The sequence below is a fragment of the Symphalangus syndactylus genome, chromosome 6 (genome assembly GCF_028878055.3).
Source record: "Symphalangus syndactylus isolate Jambi chromosome 6, NHGRI_mSymSyn1-v2.1_pri, whole genome shotgun sequence".
Lineage (NCBI taxonomy): Eukaryota > Metazoa > Chordata > Mammalia > Primates > Hylobatidae > Symphalangus > Symphalangus syndactylus.
Genome location: NC_072428.2, coordinates 31,540,445 through 31,557,349, shown reverse-complemented (window position 1 = coordinate 31,557,349; position 16,905 = coordinate 31,540,445). Strand labels below are relative to the sequence as shown.

At 38.3% G+C, this 16,905-nt stretch overlaps 1 protein-coding gene across 4 annotated transcripts in view; it reads left to right on the top strand.

Annotated features, from left to right (window-relative positions):
- The window catches only part of LUZP2 (leucine zipper protein 2), a 585,694-nt gene that overhangs the window by 245,035 nt on the left and 323,754 nt on the right, over positions 1-16,905 (top strand). For 3 of the 4 annotated variants that reach the window (XM_055282112.2, XM_055282111.2, XM_063641902.1), the window contains exons 2-4: positions 1,186-1,303; positions 4,131-4,201; positions 5,249-5,330. In XM_055282112.2, coding sequence (XP_055138087.1) covers positions 1,186-1,303; positions 4,131-4,201; positions 5,249-5,330 — 271 coding nt within the window. The remainder of the gene's footprint in view (positions 1-1,185; positions 1,304-4,130; positions 4,202-5,248; positions 5,331-16,905) is intronic. The other variant, XM_055282114.2, reaches the window with a different exon arrangement.

The following is a 16,905-nucleotide window of genomic DNA, read 5'->3' as shown; positions in this document are numbered from 1 at the left end:
GGGGGAAACCACGCCTGGGATTCAATTATCTCGAACGGGGACACACCCACAACACGTGGGAATAATGGGAGCTACAATTCAATATGAGATTAGGGTGGGATACAGCCAAACCATATCAGTATCTACACGTGTTTGCCCTTTTCATGTGACTAATTTCTATTTATCTTTCAAAGCACCTCTTATATATTTATATTTATTTTCCTAGAAGTCATTCCTGGATTAGCAGTTCTATGTGCTCCAATTCATCATTTTAATTATCACTCCCCCATCAGTTACAGTGTTAGGCTGCACTGGCAATTGTCAACTTCCTCATCCTGCCACCAAACAACCTACCTCCCACTTGCCAAACACACATATACACAAAGATGCACACACACACTACTTGCTAATTGTTTCTTTTAATAAGAAGGACTTTAGGGTAGTAACTTAATCTCCTAGATTATTTTTTTTTACATTTGCACAACGAGAATTACAATGTCTTTCTCAACCTCCTGGAAAGATCATATAAAAAATAGGAAAATAAAAACAGGATGTGTATATGCGTGACAGAGATAATGAAGTCTTTCTTTCATGGTGCTTATTAACAAGTTTGTTCAAAATTCACTGAAATTATTGTATTTTTTCACTGATTGTCATAGAGATTTTGCTTCTCCCAATACCTCTTTAATAGCAATAGGGATTCTTAGCCAGGTTTGGAAGGTATTGCCTTTTCAATGGGCTGCTTTCTCTATAAACCAGAGAAGAAGCAAGCCTCCGACTTTATGTTCTGGCTCTACCCCAAAGTTTGTTCCCTCAATGTCAGAACCTGTCTATGTTTCTTAAATATATTCTTCCAAAATATATCTCTTGCTGTAAAATTTTAAGGACCTGAGGGGAAAAGTGTATCAATAAACATACCTATTTTCAAAGAGGTACCTGATAAACTACATTATACATACAGAAGAGGTACAATATTGTCCTGGAATCTCTCTGGAGCATAGATAGTCCTCAATGGGAAATGAAACTTATGTTATAAAACGGGGTTTTCAATTTTCCCCTTTTATATGAAATAGTGACAACAAAACCATCTTAGTAATTGAGGTTTTAACTTCTCTAGATTTTACTAAAACTGTGAGTGTTAGTGATTATGACTGATGCCAAGTGGAACCATGTGGGGGGCTCTCATGCCTGTTCTTTCTGTGTTAGACAGGACTATGAAGAGCTAGAAAAGCAGCTGAAAGAAGTATTTAAGGAGCGAAGCACCATTCTTCGTCAGCTGACAAAGACATCTAGAGAACTTGATGGAATTAAAGTCAATCTTCAGGTGAGATGAAAACTCATTTTCCAAGCAGTAAAAGACGAGCAGTCATCTGATTTTCTGAGTGGATTAGCATGCATTTTTAAACAGTTTTTAATGTGTTTCTGGGCTTGACCATGATAGTTATTACTTACTATTATATGCGCTTTAAACAGAAATGTCATTTGAAATATAGTCTAGGAATCTGTGTTTAACAAATACAGAAATGGGATAATTGTGTTCTTGGCAGAGCCATCAATTCCTCAAGCTTCTAAGATCAGTTTGACCCCTGTGTTTTTCACATTATAAAATGACAAAGTAATTAAGATCAAGAGTTAAATGAATATAGGAATGACACCTAGAAGATAATTTTAAATTCCCCACGGGATAATTCTAAAGATTCTTTAATAAATCACATTACTGAAATAGGTAAATGACTTTAAAAGGCAAGTGGCATCTGTAAAAAAAAGTCTTAACATACTGAAATCTTTAAAAAATTGTACATAGGGTAAAAATAGTTTCATAAATATTTGATAATATATTGCAATATTTGACATAAACATTGTATTTATTATCTACTGTATGCTAAAAGCTTTATGTGTATTATATGGTTTAATTCTTGTAACGTATATATGAGGTAGATCCTATTGTGATATCCCTTGTTACACATGAGAGATAATGTTTAGGAAAGGTATGTTATTTTTGAATGTTACAAAAGAAGCCAGAGTTTACATGTAGACAATCTGGCTCCAGAGACTATTAGTTACTGAACTGAACCATGTTTTTAAACCACATGGAGTCGCTTCTGTCCACACTCTTCTCCTTAGCTTTCTAGTCCCATTAAGATGATAAAAATGGTAATGATGATGATGATGGTGGTGGTGGTGGTATTAGTAACCACTGAGGCTTATTGAACATGGTCAAGGTCCAGTGCTAGATACTCTTTCTACAATTTGTATTTAAATTTCACTTGAAGACTATTTGTCACATTTCATAGGTGAGAAAACAGAGTTAGAGAAAGGTTAAGAAACTAAGAGCATGCAGACAATTAAGGGACAGAGCTAGTATTTAAAGTCAACGTCTAAGCTCTTCTTCCAGAAAATGTGTTACATCTGGAGAAGATGGAAACAAGAGCAAAAACAAACCAACAAAAAAAAAACATACACAACCCAGTAGGACACAGAGATGGTAGCAGGATGATAACAGTGCAGGAGTCATAGTGTTATGATGGAAGCATGCACAGAGCATTAGGGAAATGCTCACAAGGATGAAAAGAAGTGCAGATTGATTTCTGGTGAAGCCAATGCCTGACCTGTGGTTAAGTGGAAATTCACCAAGTGAATAGACTGGGAAGAATACCAAGAAACCTGCACCTTCTCAGAGGCATAGAACACTCGACACACGGAGAATATTGAGAGCATATCGTGAAAGGCCCAGATGTGGTCAGTATTTACAATATTCCCAGAATACTCAGCCTTTCTATGCCAGTAGCCAAAGTCAAGACATCTCATTACAGTCTAGAAAGTTGCTTGATACCAATATACAATTTTATGGAGCTACATTTGCTGAAAAGATGACAATCCTACCACTAAAAATAACTGCAGTTCTTAAAATGCCTTTTGCTTATTTTTTTTGGCAGCCATTGTGCGAGGCTGATTTTGTGACTTGTGCCAGGTCATAAGACCATGATACACTTTGAACTTTAGCTCCTGTGAATGATTATTTTTTTTACATTTTAATTCTTCTTTTTGCTTTCCTTGTATTTATGTGAAGCTACTGTTTCGTATAAATAAGCATGGCTTATTGGTTGCTTCCCAATGATAACCTCAGCCAGTTATAATAGGGAAGAGGTTTGTCTTGTAAAGTTCATCCCACTACATCCCTGTTGTAATACTTACCATACTACATTAAAATTGTTGATTTTCAACATTAGATTAAAAAAACGTGTGAAGGCAGGTACCATGCCTTTGCATAGGTCTTTGCATGATTCATAATAGATATTTGTTAAATAAATATTAAGCAAACAAGTGTTTGCCCTTTTTGCTATTATCGATTCCCTACCAGTCACAACTATTCTTTTGCAAACAATGTTCTTGCCTCTTAGTTTCGACTTTTAATGCCAAGAATGACCGGTTACCCTATAAATTAGTTTATTGAATATAAATAAGAAAGTTATTAGAGAAGGCTTAGTAGGATAGATTCTCTTGCAAGAAAAAGCTCAGGAGACTTTTCTGCTGTAATTCATAGTCTCTGAATTCTGAATTTGCCACAGTATATAAACACTAAGGACTGAAGTAGTATACATAATTTATTGTTAATATTCTGTCTATAGAGACCAGTTACAACTTTACATGGCCTTGTTTTTTTGTGTGTCTTAATGCATTACTCATAAATAAGAAATCAACAAAACCTAACAGGTGCATGCACTTTGACTATTTTAATCTTGAATTGTATTATTTCCTGGCTTATGCAGGGAGGTTTGCTATGTTCCCTAATATTTGTAGAAGCTGTGCCAGACCTGGTTTAACATGCCTGCAGAGAACACAGTAAAACTTCAAAGAATGAATAGAAGATGTTTTATATTCACTTTTAAAGAGACCTAGATATTTGGAGAGTAGTTTCTCCTCCATCAAACCTCTAGAAGCCAAGCCTGCTCAATTCCTTTCAGCCACTGTGTAATTGGTGTCATAAATTTCTGTTTACATCCTTAGAGCCATGAGGACCATCATGGACTCATTTTTAATTCTTGTTCCAGGGCATATGTGCAGTCCTATCTAGTACTCTAGAACCAAAGTTAAAGTGAGCCTCAATTTCTCACCTGAATAAAACTTCATTTTTCCACTTTTCTTATCAGTCCTTAAAAAACGATGAGCAGTCTGCCAAAACTGATGTTCAGAAACTTCTGGAATTAGGACAGAAACAAAGGTAAGACTTTTCTTTTCTTTTTTTCTTAGTTATTTCTGCCATAGTGTCAAGCAACATTCAGAAACTTCACAAAATTAATGGATTCTAAATGCATGAACCTATTTATCTTTTCACTTAAATGTGCACGCGATTCACTTGGGAATCTTGTTCAAATGCAGATTCTTACACAACTGGGGTGGGCTTGAGATTCCGCATTTCTAAGAAGCTCTTTGGTGATGGTGGTGCTGATGCTTTTTTGTCTGCAAATAACAGTTTGAATGTTAGGGAGCTATAGTACTTTCCTCAGTTAGTAAGATGGACCCTAGTAAGTCTGACCATCAATAGACAGATTTGATAATATTGATCTAAATGGACCATGTTTAATACAATCAAAACTTGATTATGGTAATAATGATGTGGTGGTAAGGAATGGAATTATCTTATTAACAATACAAGTAGAATCAGCACAATATTATTAGTATTGGTTTGCTTATTTTTGAGGGAAGCATATTATGAAATATACTTGTGTAAATTATAAAACGCCATATGATTTTTAAATTGCTTTTCCAAGCCAATTTCCCTGTTTTTACAAAAGATGTCAGGCCTTACAAAGGATGTATAGAGCACAATACGTTAGAATTAATTAATTAAGAGCATCAGAAGGGAACAGTAATTTTATCCTATCAGCAAGTCTACGGTGGCTTTTTCTAACCAGCATGTTCATACCCCAGTATGCTCTTAGTGAAATTATCTTTTCAACTTGAATTATATATTCCTTTGATTTAACACATCATGTAGCTCACAGATGATTCAAACAGTGGGATTTTTATAAAGCATAATAGTAAGGTTATTTAAAAAAAAATCAACTTGCTTTTAGTATTTGCATGGGAGAGAAAGCCTTTTATTACCAGAATCTTTAGACACATACTGTATGCTTAACTGTGGCTTTATGCAATTCTAGTTGTCTGTGTCCTAAATGTATACAGCAAAGCTTCCTTTTATAATGTACATAGGAAATAATGGAATTATATTATTTTCTCACTTATGCTCTGTTTTCTACTAAAATAGAGAAGAAATGAAGTCTCTTCAGGAGGCCCTGCAAAATCAGCTTAAGGAGACATCAGAGAAAGCAGAAAAACACCAGGCTACTGTAAGTGTGTTTCTTCTTTGTGCCCTTTGCTTTTGGGCTTGGACATTGTTACTTTCTTTTTCCAAAATCACTATGGAACAAACACACCTATAAAAAATAAAAGTGAAAAGACAATAAAAGAAGGATCAGTCAATGTGAACAGAATAATATTGGTCAGCATTCATTCCTGCAAAACGTTAATGTTTTATTTCATTTTTAGGGGGTCATCTAATTCCCAGCCGACTTTTAAGAATGAGAAACTAAAGGACAGAGTGGGACAAGAGTTCTGGTGTTAGGGCTTCATCAGTGGCTCTCACATCGTGGGAAGTCACTGACTGTGAAGTAAATTAAGCTAAGTGATAGTTAAGTCACACCCCACATCCACTGAATAAGGATCTCTCAGGAGCAGGGCCATGGAATCTGTTTAATCCATCCCACGGGTTACTCTAATGCACCCCAAAGTTGATAAATCAAACTCCTCTCCTGACAGCAAGAACTGTGAGAAATAAACTATGAAACAAACTTTCTCACCCGAAATGATGTTCCCTTGACCCCACCGTTTCAGCTCTTACTACGAATATTTACCATAGGCAGGAGGGATGGTGTTCCTGACAGCCATGCTGAAAACTAGGTTTCTACCGTATTCCCCAAAGCCACCTTATGCACCATGTATAGGGATTGGACCTTATCTCTTGTTTTCAGGATCTGAGTCTGTTTTAAAATATAGTGTGTTAATTGAACATATGAGGTATGGTAAGGTCAACAGATCAGGGAAAGACTCCCACTGAAAACATAGCTTAACTTCTCACAGTTGTAGCTGCACACCATAGAGGGGCCACACAGGGAGGCACCCAGGCTGTTCACGAGGCAGAGGGAGAGGAGGAAACTGTGGGTAAGAGGCTTTATTGTGGTTTCTGAGGCAATGAACAAGTGAGGCAGGATAAGTGGGCTTGGGATTGGATAAGTGGGCTTGGGATTGGATAAGTGGGCTTGGGATTGGATAAGTGGGCTTGGGACTGGATAAGTGGGCTTGGGACTGGATAAGTGGGCTTGGGATTGGATAAGTGGGCTTGGGATTCGATAAGTGGGCTTGGGACTGGATAAGTGGGCTTGGGATTGGATAAGTGGGCTTGGGATTGGCCAGTCTGAGTGATTTTTGGTTGGCTCTGGGGCATAGCAGCTGTCCTGACTTATAACCTGTCCCTAAGGTGATTAGGGCAAATGCACAGTGGCCTGGGATAATAAAAGGGGGGCAGTTGGGAGTGTTGTTTTTCGATTGGTTGTTTGTATTTGAAAAGTGTGTCTCTGAAAGGAGGACTTCTCCCCTCCGAGACGTTGGAGCAGCAATGAGAGAGTCCAGAACTAAGGCAGGGTGGCTCAAGCATATCATCGGGTTGTTCAGAGCAAGGCTGATCCAGCACATCCATGAAGAGCAAATGTTAAAGCATCAAATTTACAGAAGCTAAAACCGTGGTGAAGCCTAAATCTCCATTTAGGTCAATTACCTGGAATCCTAGGCTCTCTAAACACAGTCAGCCTGCCTTTCTTTTACAAAACTTCCTTTAACAACCTTGAATAAAATGTGGAGTTTTGCTTCTGAAACTCAGTCCAGTCTGTCATCTGCAACGGCTGATTTCAGGAACAGCCTTTCTCATAATGATTGTTGACTTTTCCAAGTACAGAACTGTTTCATGTAAGGATTCACTGTTATCTGTTCTGTTCACCTTTTAGGACGGGCATGTTGGTTCATTGCTATGCCACAGCAACTCTCACTGCTCACCTGAAATGTGGCCTAAAGTCTGGCTCACTGGATACCAAATGTTACATAAAAGAATAGACATATTTTTAGTATCAGCTTGTTGATCCCTCCTCCCAACACCGGACCTAGCTTACTGAATGGTCCTAATTGCAATCACATTTCTGCCGTGACTAATCATACTTAATCTGGGTTTCTTCATAGCCTAATGACAAACAATGGTAGAGCAGAATAGAAGTGCTCACACAGACTATTTTCTCTGGTTCTCATAATAAAACTACATGTTTGTTTCTTTACAGAAAAAGAGTAATTCAAATAAGGTGTTTCTAGCTTGCATTTGCACAGCCATAAGCTAAGGCATGAACTCGTAATTATTCCAGTAGATTATGCAAACTGTCTGAGACCCAAAAAGAAGAGAGTTATAACTTTTGAAAGAGCACAAACCAAAGTTAGAATATCCAAGTATGACAAATGTCATGGACAAATAATGTAGACTGAGTCACCTTTGTCTTCATCTCAGCGTGCTGACAGTGCCTTCCTTATGGCTGAACACTGAATCTTGAGGGAAGGTTTCTCTTTTCCCCCAAAACTCTTCACTAAACCAGAAACTTCCTAAATAAATTCATAACTTAGTATGTGCTTCAGAGTAAGAGTGTTTGGGGTTTAAATTTCTAGTAGGCCATTTACTAGTTCTGTAAATTTACTAGCTCATTACCAGACTTGATCAAGCTTTTTAACTTCTGCGGGTTTCCTCATTATCACATTTAAGGGGTTATTCACATTAAATTAATGTACATAATCTCTCTAAAATTATATCTGGCATGTAGTAGATAGTAGACATTAAACTGAAGTCATTCCCCTTCCTTCTGCACTTCCCATTTTAATTTCATTTTCATCAGTTAGCTGAATAAATATAAGCAAGTCATTTGATTTCTCTGAGGCTTTTTCATTGTAAGAAGTATGTCAATGGTAGTAATGTAACAGGTTATTTGGTGATTATATGAGATGATGAATGCACTGTTGAGCAGAAGATGTAATCAATTGTAAGCAACTTCTAAATTGTATCATATAGTCATCATCATTATTAGTATTTTTTCTTCCTAACCATTTAAAACCTTTGTTATATGATAATATCGTGGTAAGAATTATCAGGGATGACAGAATGCATACCTAATAAAAGGAATACTAAAATAATATATTCAATTGTTCATACTTTAGGATGTTCTATTTCCTCGACTCTATTTACATTACTATTCAAAATAATTTTGTTTTGCAAATTCTGCATACTGCTGCATAGATTTTCAATGGCTGTTCTTTAAAGCTGGCATTGAAATGTTTGAGAGTGACCTCAGGTTCTCAGAGACTTACAATGGTGTCTTTATGGGAATCACACATATTACCTGTCTATCAGTGATCAGGGGCAACACAGTGATATTTTTACTGTTATTAAAAACTACTAGATGGTGAGGTTTTTCACAAAGGCTTGCATTTTCTTAATTGCAGACTATTTCTTTTTTATTTGGTGTTCTTATTAATTTCTTATTTTCCATAGGTCATTAGGATACAGGTGGTATCTGGTTACATGAGCAAATTCTTTAGTGGTGATTTGTGAGATTTTGGTGCACGCATCAGCCAAGCAGTATACACTGCACCCTATTTGTAGTCTTTTATTCCTTGCCCCCCACTCACACTTTCCCCCAAGTCCCCAAAGTCCATTGTATCATTCTTAGACCTTTGCATCCTCAGAGCTTAGCTCCCACATATCAGTGAGAACATACGATGTTTGGTTTTTCATTCCTGAGTTACTTCACTTAGAGTAATAGTCTCCAATCTCATCCAGGTCGCTGCAAATGCTGTTAATGTATTCCTTTTCGTGGCTTAGCAGTATTCCATTATATATATATGAATTAACTCATATATATATATGAGTTAATTCATATATATATGGTTAATTCATATATATATGGTTAATTCATATATATATATGGTTAATTTATACATATATATATGTGTATATACCACCATTTCTGTATCCACTTGTTGATTGATGGGCATTTGGGTTGGTTCCACAATTTTTCAATTGTGAATTGTGCACTATAAACATAAGTGTACAAGTATCTTTTTCATATAATGACTAATTTTCCTCTGAGTAGATACCCAATAGTGGGATCGATGGATCAAATGGTAGTTCTACTTTTACTTATTTAAGGAATCACCACACTGTTTTCCACAGTGGCTGTACTAGCTTACATTCCCACCAGCAGTGCAGAAGTGTACCCTGATCACCGCATTTATGCCAACACCTACAGTTTATCGATTTTTTGATTATGGCCATTCTTGCAGGAGTAAAGTGTTATCGCATTTTGATTTTGATTTGCATTTCCCTGATCATTAATGATATTGAGCATTTTTCATATGTTTATTTGCAATTTGTATATCTTCTTTTGAGAATTATCTATTCATGTCCTTAGTCCACTTTTTGATGGGAATTTTTTTAACTGATTTGTTTGAGTTTGTTGTAGATTCTGGATATTAGTCCTTTGTCAGATGTATAGATTATGAAGATTTTCTTCCAGTCTGTGTGTTGTCTGTTTACTCTGCCCACTGTTCCTTTTGCTGTGCAAAAGCTCTTAAGTCTAATTAAGTCCCAACTATTTATCTTTGTTTTTATTGCATTTGCTTTTGGGTTCTTTGTCATGAGAGCCTTGCCTAAGCCAATGTCAAGAACGGTTTTTCCAGTGTTATCCACTAGAATTTTTATAGTTTCAGGTCTTAGATTTAAGTCCTTAATCTATCTTGAGTTGATTTTTGTATAAGGTGAGAGGTGAAGATTGTTTCATTCTCCTATATGTGGCTAGCCAATTATCCCAGTACCATTTATTGAAAACGGTGTCCTTTCCCCACTTTATATTTTTGTTTCTTTGTCAAAGATCAGTTGGCTGTAAGTATTAGGGTTTATTTCTGGGTTCCCTATGATTTCCATTGGTCTATATGCCTATATGTACACCAATACTATGCTGTTTTGGTGACTATGGGCTTATGGTTTGAAATCAGGTAGTGCGATACCTCCAGATTTGTTCTTTTTGCTCAGTCTTGCTTTGGCTACGAGGGCTCTTTTTTGTTTCCATATAAATTTTAGAATTGTTTTTTCTAATTCTGAGAAGAATGATGGTGGTATTTTAATGGGGATTGTGTTGAATTTGTAGATAGCTTTTGGCAGTATGGTCTTTGTCACAATATTGATTCTACCCATCCATGAGCATGAGATATGTTTCCGTTTGTTTGTGTCATCTGTGATTTCTTTCAGCAGTGTTTTGTAGTTTTCCTTGTAGAAGTCTTTTGCCTCCCTGGTTAGGTATATTCTTAAGTATTTTACTTTTTTTGCAGCTATTATAAAAGGGGCTGAATCCTTGATTTGATTCTCCACTTGGTCGCTGTTGGGGTAGAGAAGAGCTACTGATTTGTGTACAGTAATCTTCTATCCAGAAACTTTGCTGAATTCTTTTATCAGTTCTAGGAGCTTTTCAGAGGAGTCTTTAAGGTTTTCAAGGTAAATGATAACATCATCAGCAAACAATGACAGTTTGACTTCCTCTTTACCAATTTGGATGCCATTTGTTTCTTTCTCTTGTCTGATTGCTCTGGCTAGGACTTCCAGCACTATGTTGAAAAGGAGTGGTGAAAGTGGACATCCTTGTCTTGTTCCAGTTCTCAGAGGGAATGCTTTCAACTTTTCCCCATTTAGTATTATGTTGGCTGTGGGTTTGTCATAGATGCCTTTTATTACATTGAGGTATGTCCCTTGTATGCCGATTTTGCTGAGAGTTTTAATCATAAAGGGATGCTGGGTTTTGGAGAATGCTTGTTCTGCATCTGTTGAGATGATCATGTGATTTTTGTTTTTAATTCTGTTTATGTGGTGTATCTCATGTATTGACTTGTGTATGTTATACCATCCCTGCATCCCTGGTATAAAACCCACTTGATCATGGTAGATTATCTTTTTGATATGTTGGATTCGGTTAGTTCGTATTTTGTTAAGGATTTTAGTGTCTATGTTCATGAAGGATATTGGTCTGTAGTTTTCTTTTTGGCTATGTCCTTTCCTGGTTTTGGTATTAGGGTGATGCTGGCTTCATAGAATAAATTAGGGAGGGTTCCCTCTTTTTCCATCTTGTGGAATAGTGCCAAAAGGATTGTTACCAATTCTTCTTTGAATGTCTGGTGGAATTCTGCTGTGAATTCATCTGGTCCTAGACTTTTTTTTGTTAGTAATTTTTTAATTACTGTTTCAATCTCTCTGCTTGCTATTGGTCGGTTTGGGGTTTCTAGTTCTTCCTGCTTTAAGCTAGGAGGGTTGTATTTTTCCAGGAATTTATCCATCTCTTCTAGGTTTCCTAGTTTATGTGCATAAAGATGTTCATAGTAGCCTTGAGTGATCTTTTGTATTTCAGTGGTGTCAGTTGTAATATCTCCTGTTTCATTTCTTAGTGGGGTTGTTTGGATTTTCTCTCTTCTTTTCTTGGTTAATCTTGCTAATATTCTATCATTTTCATTTATCTTTTCGAACAACCAGCTTTTTGTTTCATTTATCTTTTGTATTGGTTGTTTTTTGTTTCAGTTTCACTTAGTGCTGCTCTGATCTTGGTTATTTCCTTTCTTCTTCTGGGTCTGGGTTTGGTTTGTTCTTGTTTCTCTAATTCCTTGAGGTGTGACCTTAGAATGTCAGTTTGTGCTCTTTCGGTCTTTCTGATGTAGGCATTTAGGGCTATGAACTTTCCTCATAGCACCACCTTTCCCATATCCCAGAGGTTTTGATAGGTTGTCTTATTATTGTCTTTCAGTTTGAAGATTTTTTAAATTTCCATCTTGATTTCATTTTTGACCCAATGCTCATTCAGGAGCAGGTTATTTAATTTCCATGTATTTGCATGGTTTTGAAGGTTTCTTTTGGAGTTGATTTCCGGTTTTTTTCCACTGTGGTCTGAGAGAGTGTTTGATACAATTTCAATTTGTTTAAACTTATTGAGACTCGTTTTATGGCCTATCATATGGTCTATCTTGGAGAAAGTTGTGTGCACTGTTGAATAGAATGCATATTCTGGGATTGTTGGATGAACTGTTCTGTATATATCTGTTAAGTCCATTTGTTCCAAGGTATAGTTTAAATTCATTGTTTCTTTGTTGACGTTCTGTCTTGACCTTTCTAGTACTGTCAGTGGAGTATTGAAGTCCCCCACTATTATTGTATTGCTGTTTATCTCATTTGTTAGGTCTATCAGTAATTATTTTATAAATTTAGGAACTCCAGTGTTAGGTGTATATATGTTTAGGATTGTGATATTTTCTTTTTGGACAAGGCCTTTTACCATTATATAATGTTCCACTTTGTCTCTTTTAACCACTGTTGCTTTAAAGTTTGTTTTGTCTGATATAAGAATAACTACCCCTGCTTGCTTCTCGTGTCCATTTGCATGAAATGCCTTTTTCTACCACTTTATTTAAGTTTATATGAGTTCTTATGTGTTAGGTGAGTCTCCTGAAGGCAGCAGATGGTTAATTGGCAAGTTTTTTTTGTTGTTGTCATTTGATTTGTTTTGTTTTGAGATGGAGTCTTGCTCTGTCACCCAGGCTGAAGTGCAGTGGCACAGTCTTGGCTCACTGCAACCTCCACCTCCTGGGTTCAAGCGATTTTCCTATCTCAGCCTCCTGAGTAGCTGGCATTACAGGCACATGTCACCACACCCGGCTAATTTTTGTATTTTTAGTAGAGACGGGGTTTCGCCATGTTGGCCAGGATGGTATTGAACTCCTGACCTCAGGTTATCCACCCACCTCAGCTTCCCAAAGTGCTGAGATTACAGGCATGAGCCACTGCGCCCAGCCAGTTCTTATCCATTCTGCAGTTCTGTAACTTTTAAGTGGAGCATTTAGGCCATTTACCGTCAATGTTCGTACTGAGATGTGAGGTACCATTTCAATCGTTGTGCTATTATGTACTTGGTGTTTTTTGTTTTATGTTTTTGCTTTTTAAATTGTATTTTTGTTTTACAGGTCCTGTGTGATTTATGCTTTAAAGAGGTTCTGTTTTGATGTGTTTCCAGGATTTGTTTCAAGATTTAGCATTCCTTTTAGCAGTTCTTGTAGTGGTGGCTTGGTAGTGGCGAATTCACTCAGCATTTGTTTGTCAAAAAATGACTATATCTTTCCTTCATTTATGATGCTTAGTTTCACTGGATACAAAATTCTTAGCTGATAATTGTTCTGTTTGAGAAGGCTGAAGATAGGGCCCCAATCTTTCTAGCTTGTAGGGTTTCTGCTGAGAAATCTGCTGCTAAAGTAATAGGTTTTCCTTTACAGGTTTTCCGCTGTTTTTGTTTCACAGCTCTTAAGATTCCTTCCTTCTTTAGATAACCTGATGACAACGTGCATAGTCGATGATCTTTTTGTGATGAATTTCCCACGTGTTCTTTGTGCTTCTTGTATTTGGATGTCTAGGTCTCTAGCAAGGCTGGGGAAGTTTTCTTCAATTATTCCCCCAAATATATTTTCCAAACTTTTAGATTTATCTTCTTTCACAGGAACACTGATTATTCTTAGGTTTGGTTGTTCAGCATAATCCCAGACTTCTTGAAGCCTTGGTTCATATTTTCTTATTCTTTTTTGCTTTGTCTTTGTTGGATTGAGTTAATTGGAAGACCTTGTCTTCAAACTCTGGATTTCTTTCTTCTACGTGTTCAATTCTATTGTGAGACTTTCCAGAGCATTTGCATTTCTATAAGAATGTCCAACGTTTCCTGAAGTTTTGATTGTTTTTTCTTTATGCTATCTATTTCCTTGAATATTTCTCCCTTTGCTTCTTGTATCACTTTTTGAATTTCCTTGCATTGGGCTTTGACTTTCTCTGGTGCCTCCCTGATTAGTTTGGTAACTAACTGCCTGAATTCTTTTTCAGGTAAATCAGGGATGTCTTCTTGGATCGATTGCTGGTGAGCTACTGTGAATTTTTGGGGGCATTAAAGAGCCTTGCTTTGTCGTATTACCAGTGTTGGTCTTCTGGTTCCTTCTCATTTGGTAGGCCCTGTCATAGAGAAGGTCTAGGGCTGAAAGCTATTGTTCAGATTCTTTTGTCCAATGGGGTGTTCCCTTGATGTGGTACTCTTCTTGTTTTCCTATGGATGTGGATTCCTGTGAGCCTAGCTGCAGTGATTGTGATGTCTCTTCTGGGTCTAGCCACCCAGCAAGTCTACCCAGCTCTGGGCCGGTACTGGGGGCTGACTGCACAGAATCCTATGATGTAAGCCATCTATGGGTCTCTCAGCTGTGGATACCAGCACCTGTTCTGGTGGAGGTGGCAGTTGGGGGTAAAATGCACTCTGTGAGGGTTCTTAGCTCTGGTGGTTTCATGTTCTATTTTTGTACTAGTTGGCCACCTGCCAGGATGTGGCACTTTCCAGAGAGCATCAGCTATGTTAGTATGGAGACGAACCAACCGTGAGCAGGGCCCTAAATCTCCCAAGAGTATATGTCCTTTGTCTTCTGCTACCAGGCTACCAGGGTGGATAGGGAGGGACCATCAGGTTGCTGCAGGGCTAGGCATGTCTGAGCTCAGACTCTACTTAGGTGGGTCTTGCTGTGGCTGCTGTGGGGGATGGGGATGAAGTTCCCAGGTCACTGGAGTTGTGTACCTAGGAGGATTATGGCTACCTCTGCTGAGTCATGCAGGTTGTCAGGGAAGTGGAGAAAAGCCGGTAGTCACAGGCATCGCCCAGCTTCCATGCAATCTGAAGGGCTGGTCTCACTCCCACCATGTTCCCTCTAACAGCCCTAAGTCTATTTCCAGGTGGTAGGCGAGCAGAGCTTAAGAACTTAACCGCAAGCTACCTGCCTTCCAGCTTCAAAAGAAAAGGGCTTGGTTCTTCCCCCTCCTGTGGAGTCTGAAAGCCGGATTTGCACCCTTCCCCGAGTTCTGGCCAGGAGGCTTCTTATCCAATTGTAATTATTACAGAGTTCAACTGGAGACTTCCTGCTTCCTGTGGTGTTTCCTCCTGACAGCCCTCCTGAAGGGTTCTCTGTGGTGCCGGGCAGGAACGGCCTGCTTGGGGACGCAGTGAGCTCCCAGGGCCTTTCCCACTGCTTCCTCTACCCCTATATTTTGCTCAGCTCTCTAAATTGACTCAGCTTCAGGTAAGGTTGGAAACCTTTCTTGCAAACTGCTCCTTCAGTTTCCCCAGTTGGGGTGTGTGTTCAGGAGCCGAGGGTCTCCCTTTCCCACTTCTGCAGTTTGGGTACTCATAGTATTTGGGGTGTCTCCTGGGTTCTGCAGGAGCAGTTTGCTTCCTTCAGAGGGTCTGTCTATTCTTGTTAACTTCCATTTTTTTTTTTTTTTTTTTTGAGACAGAGTCTCGCTCTGTGGTCAGGCTGGAGTGCAGTGGCATGGTCTCGGCTCCCTGCAACCTCCACCTCCCAGGTTCAAACGATTCTCCTGCCTCAGCCTCCCTAGTAGCTGAGACTACTGGTGCGTGCCACCATGCCCAGCTAATTTTGTATTTTCAGAAGAGATGGGGTTTCACCATGTTGGCCAGGATGGTCTTGATCTCTTGACCCCATGATCTGTCCCCCTTGGCCTTCCAAAGTGCTGGGGTTATACGCATGAGCCACCGCACCGAGCTGCCATCTAAAAATAATTTAAAAATTCACTTATCAGTATATATTTATATATGTAGGTATCTATAAATATACACACATACACACACATAAGGGAATATTTGTGTATGTTTTTATATGAGGAAAATGAGAGAGGAAAAGAAGAATTATATATTTCAGCAAAAGAGTCTTCTTTATCCATTATACTTTTTAGAAAATTAAAACATTTTTAAAATTACATATAATTTGCAACCCTTCAATTAGAAATGGAAATCTTGATATAGTTAGTTGATATAAAGTTATACCAGAGGGCACATCTCACTCCTTTCTTGAAGTTAACAAATGTACATAGGCATACCCTCTTCTGAGGATGTAGTTAGAAAATGTATGTATTACTATAGAAACAGCTTACAGTAGAGGCCAAAATTTCCAAGTAACCAACTTCAAAGGGAATCGGACCTGGGCTGGCACAAAGTGCAAATCAGAAGAGAGTACTTTGGTGGTCTTTGGCCTTTGCCATAAGAAGATAAAAAAGGAGATGAGAGAATGGAGAATGAAGAGCAGAAGTGAGTATATTTAAACAGCTTTAAAGTCAAAAGCCTTATTTTCCCACTAGGAGCCTCTTCTTGTTATTTGGTTATAGGCCCCTGTGATGGCTAATATTAGGTGTCAACTTGACTGGATTGAAGGATACGTAGATAGCTGGTTTAAGTATTGTTTCTGGGTGTGTCTGTGAGGGTGTTGCCAGAGGAGACTGCCATTTTAGTCAGTGGACTGGGGGAGAAAGACCTACCCTCAATGTAGGCGGCACCATCCAATGAGCTGTCAGCAAAGCTGGACCAAAGCAGGCAGAAGAAGGTAGGATAAGCTGGCTTACAGATACCTGCATATACAGATATGGACTGATAAGTGATTTCAAAATTATTTTTAGAAGTTAATAGGAATAGACAGACCCTTGAGTCTTCTAACTTTCATCTCCTCCTGGGCTGAATGCCTCCTCCCATTTCTCCTGCCCTTGGACATCAGACTCCAGATTCTTTGGCCTTTGGACTCTTGGACTTATACCAGTGGTTTGCCGGGGGGTCTCAGACATCAGCCACAGACAGAAGGCTGCACTGTCAGCTTCCCAGCTTTTGAGGCTTTTGGATTCTGACTGAGCCTCTACTGCTTCTCTCTTCCCCAGCTTGCAGATGG